This window comes from Petaurus breviceps, unplaced genomic scaffold (genome assembly GCF_028583685.1).
Source record: "Petaurus breviceps papuanus isolate PSGF00001 unplaced genomic scaffold, PetGlider_PUasm1.0 387, whole genome shotgun sequence".
In the NCBI taxonomy this organism is placed as follows: Eukaryota; Metazoa; Chordata; class Mammalia; order Diprotodontia; family Petauridae; genus Petaurus; species Petaurus breviceps.
Genome location: NW_027186308.1, coordinates 1,344,761 through 1,359,385, shown reverse-complemented (window position 1 = coordinate 1,359,385; position 14,625 = coordinate 1,344,761). Strand labels below are relative to the sequence as shown.

The following is a 14,625-nucleotide window of genomic DNA, read 5'->3' as shown; positions in this document are numbered from 1 at the left end:
CACACACACACACACACTCACTCACACACATATACACCCACTCACACACAGGCACACCCTCCCTCCCACATATACACACACCCCACACACACATACACATGTTCACACACACACACTCACTCATACTCACACATACATACACACACACAGCAGGTGCTTAATGCAGGCTGGCTCATCCCTGGGCAATGCTTCTCAGGCCACCCACTAAGGGGATGAGGGGACAGGGGCACCTTGGAGGAAGCTGGGTTTCAGAGACCACTAACTTGACAGAGGGTCCCAGGGCCAGAGGAGCCCGGCACAGGGCCCCTTCCTCTCTCTGAGATCCCACCTTCCCACTCCTGACTAGCCTGACACTGCCTCACCCTGACAAGCTCAGCCCAGGCCTTTAGAGGGGCTTCCCTGCCCTCCTGGGACAAGCTTTCATCCAGGGGAGCCCTGGGAGGCTGGGGAAGGGGCTGGTACAGTCGTGGGCCCTGGTGAGGCCCTTGGAGAGAAGGGGATCCCACTCACCTTCATGTGCTCCACCAAAGTGCTGAAATCATATGGCAGGATCCCTAGTGGGAGAGAAGAGACACTGCCCTGAGGGGCACCCTGGTGGACATGGCCCAGACCCCCTGCCAAGTCAGCCTCAAAGTCCCTGAATCAGCTCTCTGGGAATGTTGTCTCCCCAGCCTTTGTGGGAAAACAAACAAAGGCAAGATATTTTCCCCAAAATTCTGCCAATGAAAGGGCCCTCAGGGGCTGAGGAAACATTGCTCTGAGCCTGGGAGCCCAAGCAGAGATGCTGTGAACCCCTGAGGGGGGAATTCTGTGCCAATATCAATGCTGAGGGTGGATCCCAAGTGAGGAAGGGGGACACCAGGAGAGAGGCAGCCCTCTACAGTCAGGCATCTGCTCAGAGCCCTGTGCCTAGCTCCTAACCACATGGCGCCCATGCCCACGCCCCCATCACCGTGTACAATCCTCAGGACATCCCCAAACAAATCTGCCTCCCTGGATGCTCCCCAAGGGATGTCAGGCACCAACCCCTGGGTGCTCCCCAAGGGATGTCAGGCACTGGGCCCCAGGGTGCTCCCCGAGGGACATCAGGAACGTCAGGCACCAGGCCCCTGGGTGCTCCGCGTCAGGCTAGGGCCCCTGGGTGTTCCCTGAGGGATGTCAGGCACCAGGCCCCCGGGTGCTCCCCAAGAGACGTCAGGCCAGGGCCCCGGGGTTCTCCCCAAGGGATGTCAGGCCAGGGCCCCGGGGTTCTCCCCAAGGGACGTCAGGCACCAGGCCTGACTCTCCTCCAGGTGGCACAGCACAAGAACATGTGGCCAGGACCTTGGAGAGCACTGACCACGCTCCAGAATGTTTGATGCCAGCTTCTAATACATCAGATCTGTCATGCTCTGGTCCTGGGCTTCAGAGGGCCACGGGACCCTACCTCTGAGGCTGGCACTGAGGCTGGTCTCCACTCTTTACAGATGAAGAAACTCAGGCCCAAAAAGGGAAATGGCCTTGCCAAGGCACACAGCTCATTAGTGACTAAGCAGGCATGGATTCTAGGGGTTCCACCTGTGCTGGTCTGGGAGGAAGCTGTGCCCAGTCCTTGTCTGGAGAAGGTGTTGAGGCTGCGCCCCAAGTCTGTGCTGATTCTGCCTCCTGTTGAGCTCTGCCTACAATGGCAGCTTTCCTCACTTTCAGTCCTGAGCAGGCCTGACAGAGGAGGTGTCCATGGAGGCTCTAGCTCTTCCTGTCACCCTGAAGGGCACCACGCTCCACATGGTGGCTACCGTGATCCTCCACCACCCAAAGGCAAGCACCCCCATGCCTAGGGACAGCTGGAGCTCACCTGGTGACCCAGCAGGTCCAGTTTCTCCCTTATCACCTTTGGGTCCAGGGGAACCTTGGTAACCTAGGGCAGGAGGACACAGATGTCTAGGAGCTGGTGGAGAATGCCAACAGCCACCTAACCAATCCTCCACAGGGTCCTACAAGGCTAGGAGAAGTGGCCAAGGATGCGGAGGCACGTGACAGACAGGACAGCATTGAGGCCCCTCCTGCTGTGGGGAACCGGGGGTCTTTACAAGGGGGTGGGGGTGGGCACACCACTGCCCAAGCAGCCAGCTCTGGGCTGGAGTCAGGCCCCAAGGGTGCCCAAAGCATGGCACAGCTATTATGGGGGCAAGGCTCCCCCAGAACTCCCAATGGCCTGAGGATTTGTGACTCGTCCTGGGACAAGAGGCATGCCTGGTGACTTTGTAGCTTGGGAGAAGTGTGTGGTTGGAAGGGGGCCGCCCCAGCACCTGCCCTGCCCTCTGTGATCCCCTGGGAAATCCAGAGGCTTTCCCATTCTCCTTACCCGGCAATCCTGGAGGCCCAGGGCGGCCAGGCTCAAGGAATTCCTGAGAAGCACAAACGGAAAGAAGCTAGAGACACTGAGGCTTGCCGGGCAAGTCCAGGCCCCAAGGGGCCCTCCCTCCCCAACCTTCACAGAGCCCCCTGCTGGCTCCAGACACTTGCCCTTACCAGGTGTCACCCCAAGTCCCAAGGCCTCCCCCAGCTCTTTCTGAGTGATTTTGTCCAGACCCGAACAGGCTTGGTGGGCACTCTGAACCCATCCCCTATAGACAGCTGGGTCCGAGGGGGGTGGGATGATCTCTCCCGCTCCCTCCGCCCTTGGCACCAGAGATCCAGAAGCAACACTTTGGGACCAAGGCCAAGAACAGGCCTTTTCAGCCCTGGATACACTAACAGTGGTGATGGCTAGCATTTACACAGGACCTACTGTGCGCCGGGCCTTCTGCCAAGGGCTTTACGAATATTATCTAACTTGATCCACGCAACAACCATGAAGCATGTTGTTGTTCAGTCGTGTTCAGCTGTATCTGACTCTCCATGACCACATGTGGGGTTTTCTTGGCAGAGATACTGGATGGGTTTGCCTTTTCCTTCTCCAGCTCATTTTACAGATGAGGAAACTGAGGCAAGCAAGGTGAAGTGACTTGCCCAGGGTCACACAGCTAGTAGGTGTCTGAGGCTGTATTTGAACTCAGATCTCCCTGACTCCTAGCTGCACCTACTTCAGATATGGGTCAGAGATTGGAAGCAGCGTTCAAAGCTTCCAGCAGGGCTGGTCTGACCTCACCCACGATGACAGCCAAGATGTTCACCAGAATCATGAGGCCCTCCCCAGCCCCGCTGTAGAGGCTCTAGGTTTTTCTCTGTGTGGAACCAGATGAGGCAGGAGGGGTTACTTACATTACTGTCATAGAAAGAAGTCCTGAGGAGGCCTGGGGGGCCGGGGGGGCCGGGGGGGCCTGGGAGTCCAGGAGGGCCCTAAAAGAGGAGAGGAAAAATGAATAAACTGTCCTTGACCCATAAGCGTCCAAATCTAAATATGGGGAGAGGGCAGAGGCTGTGGGAAAAGGAACTTCAAACAAAATGAGAGAATTGGAAATGAAATAAAGCCTGCAGGGGGGAGGGGGTCCCTGGGGAGGCCAGTGGCCCTTCCTTCATCAGCCCGCAGAGTTACTTGGGAGGGAAATGAGGAAGCCCCCAGGGCCACTCTAATGCTCCCTCCCAGGATGGCAGAGAAGGGCAGGCCCTGGCCCAGGGAACATTGGCCTGCTCTGAAGAGTGCAAGGGAGTCATGCGGCCCACGTCTGAGGACCTGCAGGAAGGTTCATGGGCAGTGACAGTCCTGCCCTTCTCATTTCTCTGCTTGGTTGTCCCATAATAACTTCCACAGAGAGAAGACTCAGGGGAGCCAGGACAGCTGGGCTCAAGTATTTGAAGGGCCCCAGGAAGGGTTAACCTTGTCCTGCTTGACCCAGGACAGAGGGAGAAATGACGGGTGGAAGAGACCAGGGCCTATTTTGGCTTGATCTGTCTGAGGGCCGGTCCAGAGCTGAACAGGCTGCCTCCTCCCAGGAGGCCTTATTCATGGCCATCCATGAGTGATGACAGAGGCCTCTCAGGGCCCTTCCCACTCTTAGACTCATGATTCTCTCATTTTCAAAGGACTTGACTGCATTAGACCCAACTTGGCCAAAGCTAAAGATGTAGCTTTGTTGTCATCTGTGGTACCACGTGCCATCTTGATACAAAAGGGTGGCCCTTTCTCAATTTGCCATCAGTCTCTACTTCTGTCATTTGTAGTGAGTGCTGACGACACTCAGTCCCTGAATGTGAAGAGAAGATGTGGCCTGCTCTCCCCAAACAAAAAGGGTGTGGCCACCACCAGGCAGGAGAGTCCAGCCAGACTGGCTGGCATGGGACAAGCAGCATTGCTGAACCCCTGCCATGACTTTCCATAGAATCATAAAACTGAGAGCTGGACCATCTAGGCCATCCCCCTCATCCAAAATGAGGAAACTGAGGAAGAAGAAGGAAAAGGACTTTTCCATGGTCATGCAGGTAGTGAGTGGCAAAACCTGTCTGGACCTCAGTGCAATAACCCCTGAGGCTCTCCTCCTCACCCCCCACCCCATCATCTGGGCAGGCTTCCCCCAGTCCTCCTCACCCAGCCCCCAGCCCCATTATTGCCATCATCACCCGTCCACCTTTCCACCACAGAGCCCCAGCGCCAGAGTATCTACCCTTGGTCCTATGCCTCCGCTGGCATCCGCAGGCTCCCCTTTCTCCCCCTTCAGTCCATTCATGCCTGGGCGGCCCTGAAATAGAGAAGGAAATCAGGAGAGTCAGCTTCTTCCACATTTCTTCTCTGTGGTCATCCCCATTTCCAGAAGGTAGAGACTGAATCAGTCAATGATTGGGCAGAAGAGATGTTGGAATAGCTCTGAGATCCTAGAGGGCAGAGGGGAAACAAGGGATTTCCATTCACTGACAACATGCCACAAGGGTCCCACATATAGACAGAGCTCAGGCATGTGGAGAGCAAACATCTCCCCCCACTATAATGTTCTGACTCTTCTAGCCTTGGCAGCCCAAGCCAGGGCTAAGCCTGCAGATCCCAGCAAAGGGACCTCAGATGCTGCCTTTATCTGTCCTCTGGCTCCAGAGGGAAGGGAGGAGCAGGAGTCAGCTTGGCTTCTAATCTCCCACAAGATCTGTGTCAAGGCCTGGTGTTTTATGATGCCGGGACAAGTCACCCTGGCACCCAGGTGAGCTGCCTCGATTGGCCACAGTTCAGCCCACAAACCTGACCCCCACATACACACACAATGGTCAGCTGGCCAGGCTGGATCTGTGATTCCAGGCTCTACCCAGGGCTGCAGAAAGGGCTGGACACTCATATACCCAGCCTGCCCCCATCACCATCCCTCAGCAGCAGCAGACATGGGTTCCTGACAGCAAGACCAGGGCAGGGGACATTGAGAACACCAAACAGGAAATGGAAGGCAGAGGAAACAAAAATGGAATGGTGCTTACTGGTCTTCCAGGAATTCCAATTTCACCTTTGTGCCCAGGGCGTCCGTATGGACCCTGAAGTGGAGAAATAGCATGTGAGAATCACCAGAAGGAAGAGTCTTGCTTCAGAGGATCATGAAACTTGACAGATGAACAGATGCTTAGAGACCCTGAAGTCCAGTCTCCACATTTTACAGATGAGGAAACTGAGGCTCTGGGAGGTCATGGGATTTGTAACTGGCAGGGCCTTAAAACATGAATTCTTGCCTCTTTGCTCTATAGGGAAAGAAACCAATTCCCAGACAGACAGAATGACCTGTCTGAGGTCACGCACTGAGCTAGCGGTTGAGCTGAAACTGGCACCCTGCGCAGCACCCTTCACCTCCCCCTATTCCCAGATGCACCTTGGAAGAATGAAGCCCCAGGGTGGGGGCACAGGCCCATGGAGGAGGGACGCATCAGTGACAGCGGGGCTAGGAACCCTGAGGTTCATGCTTCCACTGCTACAGCAACTCCTGCCATGGTTCAGAGATGGCGAGAGAGAGCTGGGCCTTGAGATGGAAGCTCACATCACCCAGAGCAGATTTCTTATTCTCTCAGTACAAAGTGGGAGAAGAAAAAAAGCGTCCAAGACTTACCGGGGGCCCTCTGTAGCCTTGGTCCCCCTGTGCAAGGAAAACAGGTCACATTAGGTACTGTCATCACTGTGACTGCCGCTGGCTGCCCTTCCCTTTGCTGTCCTTGGCCTCCCCGCCTCCCCCCCCCACAAAATGCTCCCATCCTGTCTGCTCAGACACCTGATGCCCAGGGGGCTGGGGCTCCTGTCTGTCCTGCCCAATTCATTCACAGGCCCAGACCCTGGACACAGGTCTCAACTCCCAGGCCTGCTGGGCTTCAGTCTCTAAAATTCTGTGTTGCCCGAGGCAGGATGGCCCTGATGGCCCTGAGGCATTCCATGCTTTCAGAACCATGGACAGCACCATGAGCACAGGACTGCAGAGGGGGAGAGTTGTGTTCCAGGTGAGCCCCCCCCCCTCTCCTAGGACCATAGCCTGAGGCAGGATGGCCCTGAGGCATTCCACACTTTCAGCACCATGGACAGCACCATGAGCACAGGAAGGGGGATGGGTTGTTCCAAGTGAGTCCCCCAAGGACCAGAGCTCCGGGGCTGGGATGTAACTCAGAGGCCTCTCATCCTCTGAAGAAGCAGAAGGACAGAGAGGGAAGAGTTTGGACAAGTCAAAGCATCAGAGGCAGGCGTGACCCAGGCTCTGGTTGCAAAGGCAGCAATGCCCTTCTTGCATGCCATTTGTTAGACAATGGACACGGCTCATGACCATGAGGAGAAAGGAGTTAGATGAGCCTTATGGAAACAAAGCCTGGACTTCAGGTCCATCTGAACAGGCTGAGAATGAGTGAAGGAAGGAGGCTTCCTCCCCTCTGTGGCCTCCTGGAAGCAGCAATAGGCCCAAGAAAGAATGGGCTGTGCCAACAGGGAGAATGGGGGACAGCACTGGGCTCTCAGCCAGGGCCCGGCTGCCTAAAGGGCCTCAGAAGCCAGGAAGCTTCCCTCCCTGCCCTTCCCAGAATAGCCCTTTGCTCTGTTCCCCAAGCCCAGGTGATGGAGAAATGGGACACATCAGCTTTCTTGGGAAATCTGCCAATCTAGAGGCTTCCTTCTCAGGAGGTCCACATGGGCCCACCTCCCTGACTAATGTGAATGCTAAGCTCAGTTCCCTGGTATCTCCAATCATGAAGGCTGGGCACACAGAAGAGAAGGGAGGGAAACAATCCGGCTTATCCCAAACTAAACCCAAACTAACCTTGGCTCCTTTCTCGACAAGTGTGAGGACACTTCCAGGCTCACCCTTCTCCCCCTGATGTTGGGAAGGAAAGGACAGAGGGTTAAAAAGGAGACTGACTGAGCAGAGAACATGATTATGTCCCAGTCCCAGAGCTAGAGCCCTCTCTAAAGGAGAACTAGCCTCACTGTACAACTGAGGAAACTGAGGCTCTTGGGGGTGTGGTGACTACTCAGGCCCAGGCCCTTACCTCACACTGCCCCTTGATTCTCTTACCTTGGCTCCTGGGGAACCCTGTGGCCCGTTAGCACCAATCTCCCCCTTTGGACCAGCTGGGCCCTGGAAAGGAAGAGGGTCAGTACGGATGTGAAGGAGATGCCCCGTTATAAGGCTGAGGGGCCTCTCTGACAGCCACTTAGAGGCATGCACCCCCTGACACGAAGAGACTGCACAGCAATGCTCTCATACCTCTGTTGCTGCCTGTCATCCATTCCCAAAGGAGGGAACCTGGCTGGGCACAATCACTCCTACTTTATAAAGCAAGGGACTGAGGTCCCAGGGAGCAAGGGACTTCTCCAAGGCCATTCCCACCAAAATCTGCTGCCTACACAGCAGGACAATACTTATTCCCCTTCCTCACATAAGGAAGATGGCCCGCCGGTCAGCAGCTTGGACTTAGACTGCGCTTGTGCTGTAGACTCAGTAGAGCTTTGTTCCATATACACTGCTGTATGAGGGAGTCACCCCTGACAGAATGGCAGCAGAGGTGTGAAGGGACCTCGGTCTAGCTTGGACTGGCCCCAAGTGCCTTCCAAGGTGCTTCCTCCCTAAAGTTCTGTGGGGGAGACTCCACGCAAGCCATCTCTCTAAAGCTTGTCCCCAGGGAAATGGTGGCATTCCACCTGGCACATGGCTTATAAGAGCAGGAGGCTGGGATTTGTCACCCTGGCATGATGCTGCCAGTGCAAGAATCCAGACAAGACCTCATATTCAGGGGCGGCTAGGTGATGCAGTGAATAGAGCACCAGCCCTGGAGTTAGGAGGATGTGAGTTCAAATTCAGCCTCAGACACTTAACACAAAAACTGGCCGTGTGACCTTGGGCAAGTCGCTTAACCCCAATTGTCCTCTAAAAGAAAAGATCCCATAGTCAGTGCCTTGCAGCGGGCAAAGAGGCAGAGACTGGATAACGTTCTTGGCTTAGCCAATCAACCCTGAGTGGCACAGAGGGTTGGCAAGAGCAGAGGGAATGTTTCCTGGGTGGAATGGTGGACAGGGGGCAATGGCCACTTACCGGGAATCCAGCATAGCCAGGTCTGCCCTAGAGGAAAACCCAAAACCCAGTGTTATTGCACAAGGAAGTGCCCACCTGGCATCCCACATTCTAGAAGTCAAGGGCTGGTCTCCCTGGAAAACACGTTGGCCAGAAGCCAAGAGCCTTCAGGAATGCCCGAGTCATGAGGTGGCCTACGTACCTCACTCCCTGATACACTTGCAAATGTTTTCTTTAAAGCAACAGAAGAAAAGAAAAGAAAAATTAGATTCCAGATGCTCATCTCATGGTGCCCTCCCTCCTTCATAGTCCAAAAAGTGAAGATTGCACATTTGACAGCATTTTGGCCTCCTGACACTCTACAGTCTTATTGTCTTAAACTTCTGTCATCGGACTAGACCCCAGTAACTCTCCCCATGGCTTTATCCACTCCAAGGGACATTTGCTCTGACAGCAAAATCCCCCTCTACCAACACTGTTTCTAGGCAACAAGGTTCCCTAGAGGAGGGCTGCTCTCAGTGACTGGCGTGTGCCACCTAAGTGCCCAACCTTGTTTTCTGCATCAATCTCTTCTGGTGACAGACCTTCCTTAAGCAGGAGAGCAAACTCCCTGACCTGGGCAGACACTCATCCAAAGAAGAGTGAGTTACCTGAGCCCTAAACTGCCCTCCAGGCAGTGCTTGGCACAGGGAGCTCTCACAGTTTAGCTCCCTAGAGCCTGGCATTTAGCTCCCCCGTGGGGCACAGGGAGCGCTCACAGCCTGGCGTTTAGCTCCCTGTGGGACATGGGGAGTGCTCACAGCCTGGCGTTTAGCTCCCTGTGTGTTGTGGACAGCCACCAGGGATAATGGGCATAAAGACTCTGGCTTGGCTTCTTTTCTCCCAATTGTCAACTCCCCTTCTTAGTGGGGCTGCATTGATTTTGTTTGCTTAGACGTGGGAGGGAAGATCCACACTCCTCTGTGTCCCAGACAGTGTCGGACTGACTCCCCAGAGCAGGTCACTTCATGAGGGTAACTCTAAGAGGCTGTTTCCCTGCAGGGGCACTCTGAGGGTCACTGGTCTCAGGGCTTTATTGCTGCCTGGGATCTCAGAGATGGTCCTGTCTACTCTCCGTTTTATTTATGAGGAGGTTGAGGCTCCCCAAAGGTAAAAAACAGTGGGTCAGAGCCCAGAGCTCTTGGGTCCTCTGGCTCCAGTTGGCCTCCTCTGAGCTCTCCTGCAGGCTGAGCCCCCTTCAGGGCACGTGGGTGGGAGGGGCCACAGGAAGAGGAGGCAGGGGTGGTCCAACTGGCAGTGGAAGGAGACTTGGTGAAGACTCTGCCTTCCTCAATCATCTCTAGCCGGGGACCTGTCACCCCGACTCCTCACAGCTGCCTTGGTTTTCAAGCTTAGAAAGAGCTTTCAGATGTCTGAACCCAAGGCCAAGGATGATGCCTTCACTGAAGCCTTTCCCAGTCATTGCCAAGGAGCCCCAAGGACAGCCTTGGAAACTCAGGTCAGACACAACACACACATGTACACGTGTGTGCCACACACACATGTGTGCCACAAACACACACATGTAATCTGACTAGCAACAGCTCCAGATCCTTGACAGCCAGCTGCCATGGCATTATCATATGGGGAGGAAGCAAGAGTGAGCTGGCCTGGAGAGCTGGTCCTTACCCCTTCCTCGGATATGTAGATCACCTCTCCTGGAAGGCCAGGAGGTCCAGGAGGGCCGGGCTGCCCCACACCATCCTTCCCTGGTTCTCCCTAGAAGAAAATGGAGAAATCCTCTCAGCTGTTCCGGGCCTGAAAACAGAGTCCTGACAATGGCCCAAATATGTGCAGGGTGGCATCCTTGTGAGGCTGGTTGGAAGAGGCCAGGAAGAGCTTGGTGACAGGGGCAAGGGCAGGTTGGCTTGGGTGAGACCACAGCATCCTCCCCTACCCCTTGGGAGTTGCCCTCCCCTCCCACAGCCTCAGCACTGACCAGGAAGGGAAGTCAAGGCAGCAGGGACAAATACCAGCCCAGAAGGCTTCCTCACAACAGGATGGCCTCAGACCCTCTAAAATAGGGGTGATTGGACATCCACCATCTGACCCTCCTCCCAACCTGTAGTTCGTGCTCTGGCCACCAGGGAGAAGGTCCCAACTCACACTGGGTGTGACCTTAAAGGTTAGTGAGGCCAACATCCCCATTTTACAGAGGTGAGTGCCTGAGGTAGGATCTGAGCCAAGGCTTCTTCCATCCACTCCTCAAGATGCCTGGTCATGGGCAAGACCGCGGCGGCTCTGGGCATCTGGGGGGGGGGGGATCACTGTCCATTGCTCAGAGGACAAAAAGGAGAAGATTGACACTTTTCCCCTACCTTCTGGCCCTGGCTTCCTGGATCCCCTTTTGGCCCCTGCAGGGAAATAAAGGTGGTCATTCTAACATGCAGAAGGGGAATTGCTGAGCTTCCCAGAGCAGATCCAGGACAGGGACTGAGACACACAAGCTCGTCATCCTCAAGCTGGAGGACACGTGGCCCACAGGCCAGCCAGCCCGACCCCCTCCTTTTGCCAGGGAAGGGGAACTGAAGCCGAGGGAGGCCCGAGGTCAGATGACCAGGCAGGGGCCTGAGTCCAAGGCCAGCGCCCTCTCCACTGCACCTTCGGGCCTATTACTGAGAGTAAGTCTGCACTTGAGGGGCACAAGGTGGTGCTTGCTTCTAACATTCTTTCTGGTCATGACTGATCCCCAGAGCCCCCCTGAAGTCAGGGCCGGGAGCAGCTTTATCTCCGTTCTCCAGATGAGGAGAGTGAGGCTCAGAGGCCAAGTGCCCTGACCAGGGTCAGTGCTGGGATGTGACCTAGTCTTGGTGACCCCAGGGCCGGCCTCCTTTCTCCTAGACTCTTGAGCCTCCTACAGGAGATCCCATGGGCTTCCCTGCCTGGGCAATATCCAAACGTTTTGTCTCTCCCAGAAGAGCCCAGTGCTGTCTGGCGGAATGAAGGCACACAGAGGGCCCCCTCCTCCTGCTCCACCTTCTGCCAGGGCCAGGGCACTGACCCTGGGAGCTGGAGGGAACCATAGTCCGCATGGCTCCTGGAAATCGGGAGGAGGGCATCCCCAGCAGCTGTGTGCTCTTGCGCCAGGGGGCCCACCACTTCCCTTGTGCTCAGAGAGTCGGGGGCTGGGGTGGGAGAGGCTATGCTCATTCTTCATAGGCTTCCCCTCCTCGTTGCCCAGGTCCTGAACTGCCCACCCACTTTACCTGAGGCCCTGGCACGCCTTCACTCCCAGGCAGCCCAGGAAGGCCAGGATCACCCTGAAACAAGGATGGGAAACACAGGTCAGCACATGCCATTCACAACGTGGTGGTAATTCTGCCAGCTTGCCCTTCCTAGGAGAGAACCCGGGTGCCCACCACCAGCCTTCCCTTTGCCTTGGGTGGGGCCTTGGCGATCCTGCTTCCCAGCCGTGTGCAGAGCTCCCTCTCCCCTTCTCCATCCATGCCCTCGCCCACTCTGACACCCCAAAGTCTCCATGTCCCTCCACCTCCAGGAAGGCTGCCCTGATTGTCCTTGTCCTTCCTCTGAGTTAAGGGATCATCAGGATTATGGACTTAGGGCAGGAAGGAACCTCAGGGGCCACCCTACAACCCCTAAGCCCCTGGCAGGGGGGTTCATAGGGAGCAAAGGGCAGGCATGAGATTCGAACCCAGGGTTTCTGACTAAATCCAGGGTGGGTTTTCCACAGCACCAGCCTGCCTCTCTTCAGGAGACCATTCGCCACATTCCCCATTGTGTCATGCCCTCAAGGCTCTGGGTGCAGGCCTTATGTTCTCCCGGTATATGCACCCCAGGTTGCAAACTCTCTGCAGCCTCATCTAAGTCCCCCCGTGGGGCCCAGAATGTGCCCTCTGTGCTGGGCCATCAGCATGGAGTGTTGGCCAGCCACAGCAGTCGTGGATGGATACACTATGGGGCAGTGTGTGAGCAGGAAGGGGAGAGTCTTTGGGAGGAAAACGTGGGGAGGAGAGGCCAAGGCGGGAGTGGGGAGACCCTGGGGTGACCCTTCCTGGCTGAATCCTGGCCCCCAAGCTGCGCGCCCTGCCCTCTGCCCCCTGCCCCCAGGACACAACAGTCCAGTGGGCCCAGGGCCTTCTCACCCTTTCTCCAGGTTGTCCAGCCAAGCCACGATCGCCCTGAAATAGACAGACCAAAGGAGAGATGGCCCGGGCCGGCCATGACTGCCTCTCTCCTCCCTCCCCCAGCGGCCCAGGAGGCTGACACAGCTGGTCAGTGAGGCTGACTCACTGCCCCACATGGCCAGGAGGGAAGGTGACTGCTTTCTCTCTCATGGCCACCTCCACCAAGCCACAGTTTGAATGTGGGGTCTTGAAGGTCACATCTCTGACATTTTCCACCCGGGGTCTGTCACACAAAATGCCTGGAGAAGCCCTGCTGGACACATGTAGCAGGCCCAAGCAGGCCAGTCAAGGCACTAAAGGACTCCTTGGTCCTTGCCTGGTTCGAGTTCCTCATTTTACCAAGGAGAGAATCAAGGCCGGGAAATGAAGCAACTTCCAAGGTCCCAGGGGCACTAAACACCACAGGCAGGATTTAAACCCGAGTTCTCAGACTCCTGGGCCCATGTTCTTTCCACATTCTGTCTGAGATGGATTACTGTGGGAATTCCCGCCCATCCTGTTTGGGCCTGCTCTGCTCAGCCCCGCAGGGGTACACCTGCCTCAGGGACCACCTGCTGCCTGGGCAGCCTTCTTCCATGTTTGAGACCCAACTCATCTCCCACATTCTTCTGTAGTCATTAGTGGCCTTTCTCCCTCTACTAAAAGCTGATTCACTTCTGTTTTATCAGAACAAAAGGATTTTGGGGAGGGGGCAAAGGAGCTCCCCCCAAATGAATGTTTCATCAAGGCTGCAGTGGACAAGTTCAGACAAATTTACTTAAAACCAAGATTAAAAACCAAGATCAAAAATGTTTCCTGACCTTGACTCCAGGAAATCCAGGTGGCCCCTGTTAGGGAGAGAAGAAAACCCGCCATCAGCTACCATGCTGTGTTGTGGGGAACCGTCTCTGGACTGATGGTGCCCATCAAACATGGAAAGAATGTGTTAACTGCATTGGGAGCTAAGCCCTTGACCTCCTTGCCTGGGACAGAGCATTTGAGGTTCTCAGGAGGAGGAAGGGACAGGACAAAAGGTCTTTCAAACTCAATGTGAAACCCAGTGGGAGAGGTCTGGATTGCATGGCCTCACGGTTCCTGCCCACTCTGTTCTGGGGCCTGTGGGAATTGATCTTCCCAGAGTGGGGCCCCAACTTAGACCCTCTCCCACCAGCAAAGGGAGCCAATGACCACCAAGATGAGGGAGTGCTCCCCCTTGGATTCCATATCCCTCTAGCCAAGCAGAAGAGCCCTCTGATGGCTCCCCCACCCCCGCCCACCCGGGACAAGACCAGTTCCCCTGGCCAGCCCAAGGCAGCTACTTTCACAAAGGAGCATCTCTCATCTCAGAACCTCCAGTGGTGGCCCTTCATTGGTCAACTCGCTCAGGGCCCAGTCAAGTCCTCCCCAGCCTCGTCTGTACCTGTGGTCCTTCGGCCCCTTGGGTGCCGGGGGTGGCAGTCCAAAACGGCACTCCGGAACCTTCCATGTCGTCCTGGAGGGAAACACAGACACATGCCCACAGGTTAGGCTTCCACCAAACCTAAGCCCAGCCAAACTCAGCACGTGGAGAGGGGCAAAGAGGCCAGGGGCCCCTGACCATAGGAGGTAGGAGCCACAGGGAAGGGGCCCCTGTGACCCTGGGCCACAAAGCTGGGGAAGGTGCCTAGGAAAGGAGGGGCCTCTCTCAGGGGAAGGCGGAGGACGGAACTAGGAGGGGGCAGCTTCTGGAGGGCCCCCCCCCATTCAGTGTGGGCTAAATAACCCGCTTCTCAGTTGGCTTGAACTGAATTGATGAATGGCCGGGCTAACATCGCTGGGGGTTTCCTTGCTGGGAAGGCCTCTCTGCTGGAATCCACTCCACTTGCCTTTCATGGTGAGAAGACAAAAAGCCCAGACAAGGACAGGAGCTCTTGGGCCTTCACTGGTCTACAGTGAGGAGGAGCTCCCTGGGAGACAGAGAGCTGTCTGGGACTTGGCCAAGGCCACATGGTAAATGTGTTTGTAATGGAATGATCATGGGGTGGTTGCACCCC

The 14,625-nt window shown here is 55.9% G+C and overlaps 1 protein-coding gene across 5 annotated transcripts in view; it reads right to left on the bottom strand.

The window, feature by feature from the left end:
* COL18A1 (collagen type XVIII alpha 1 chain) overlaps window positions 1-14,625 on the bottom strand; it is a 136,309-nt gene that overhangs the window by 9,538 nt on the left and 112,146 nt on the right. For 4 of the 5 annotated variants that reach the window (XM_069100307.1, XM_069100306.1, XM_069100304.1 and 1 more), the window contains 17 exons: window positions 14,013-14,084; window positions 13,414-13,440; window positions 12,572-12,607; window positions 11,675-11,728; window positions 10,787-10,822; window positions 10,098-10,187; window positions 8,632-8,661; window positions 8,451-8,477; window positions 7,434-7,496; window positions 7,179-7,232; window positions 5,994-6,020; window positions 5,377-5,430; window positions 4,584-4,658; window positions 3,244-3,321; window positions 2,345-2,387; window positions 1,835-1,897; window positions 511-554 (listed from right to left, as the gene is read on the bottom strand). In XM_069100307.1, coding sequence (XP_068956408.1) covers window positions 511-554; window positions 1,835-1,897; window positions 2,345-2,387; window positions 3,244-3,321; window positions 4,584-4,658; window positions 5,377-5,430; window positions 5,994-6,020; window positions 7,179-7,232; window positions 7,434-7,496; window positions 8,451-8,477; window positions 8,632-8,661; window positions 10,098-10,187; window positions 10,787-10,822; window positions 11,675-11,728; window positions 12,572-12,607; window positions 13,414-13,440; window positions 14,013-14,084 — 873 coding nt within the window. The remainder of the gene's footprint in view (window positions 1-510; window positions 555-1,834; window positions 1,898-2,344; window positions 2,388-3,243; window positions 3,322-4,583; window positions 4,659-5,376; window positions 5,431-5,993; window positions 6,021-7,178; window positions 7,233-7,433; window positions 7,497-8,450; window positions 8,478-8,631; window positions 8,662-10,097; window positions 10,188-10,786; window positions 10,823-11,674; window positions 11,729-12,571; window positions 12,608-13,413; window positions 13,441-14,012; window positions 14,085-14,625) is intronic. The other variant, XM_069100305.1, reaches the window with a different exon arrangement.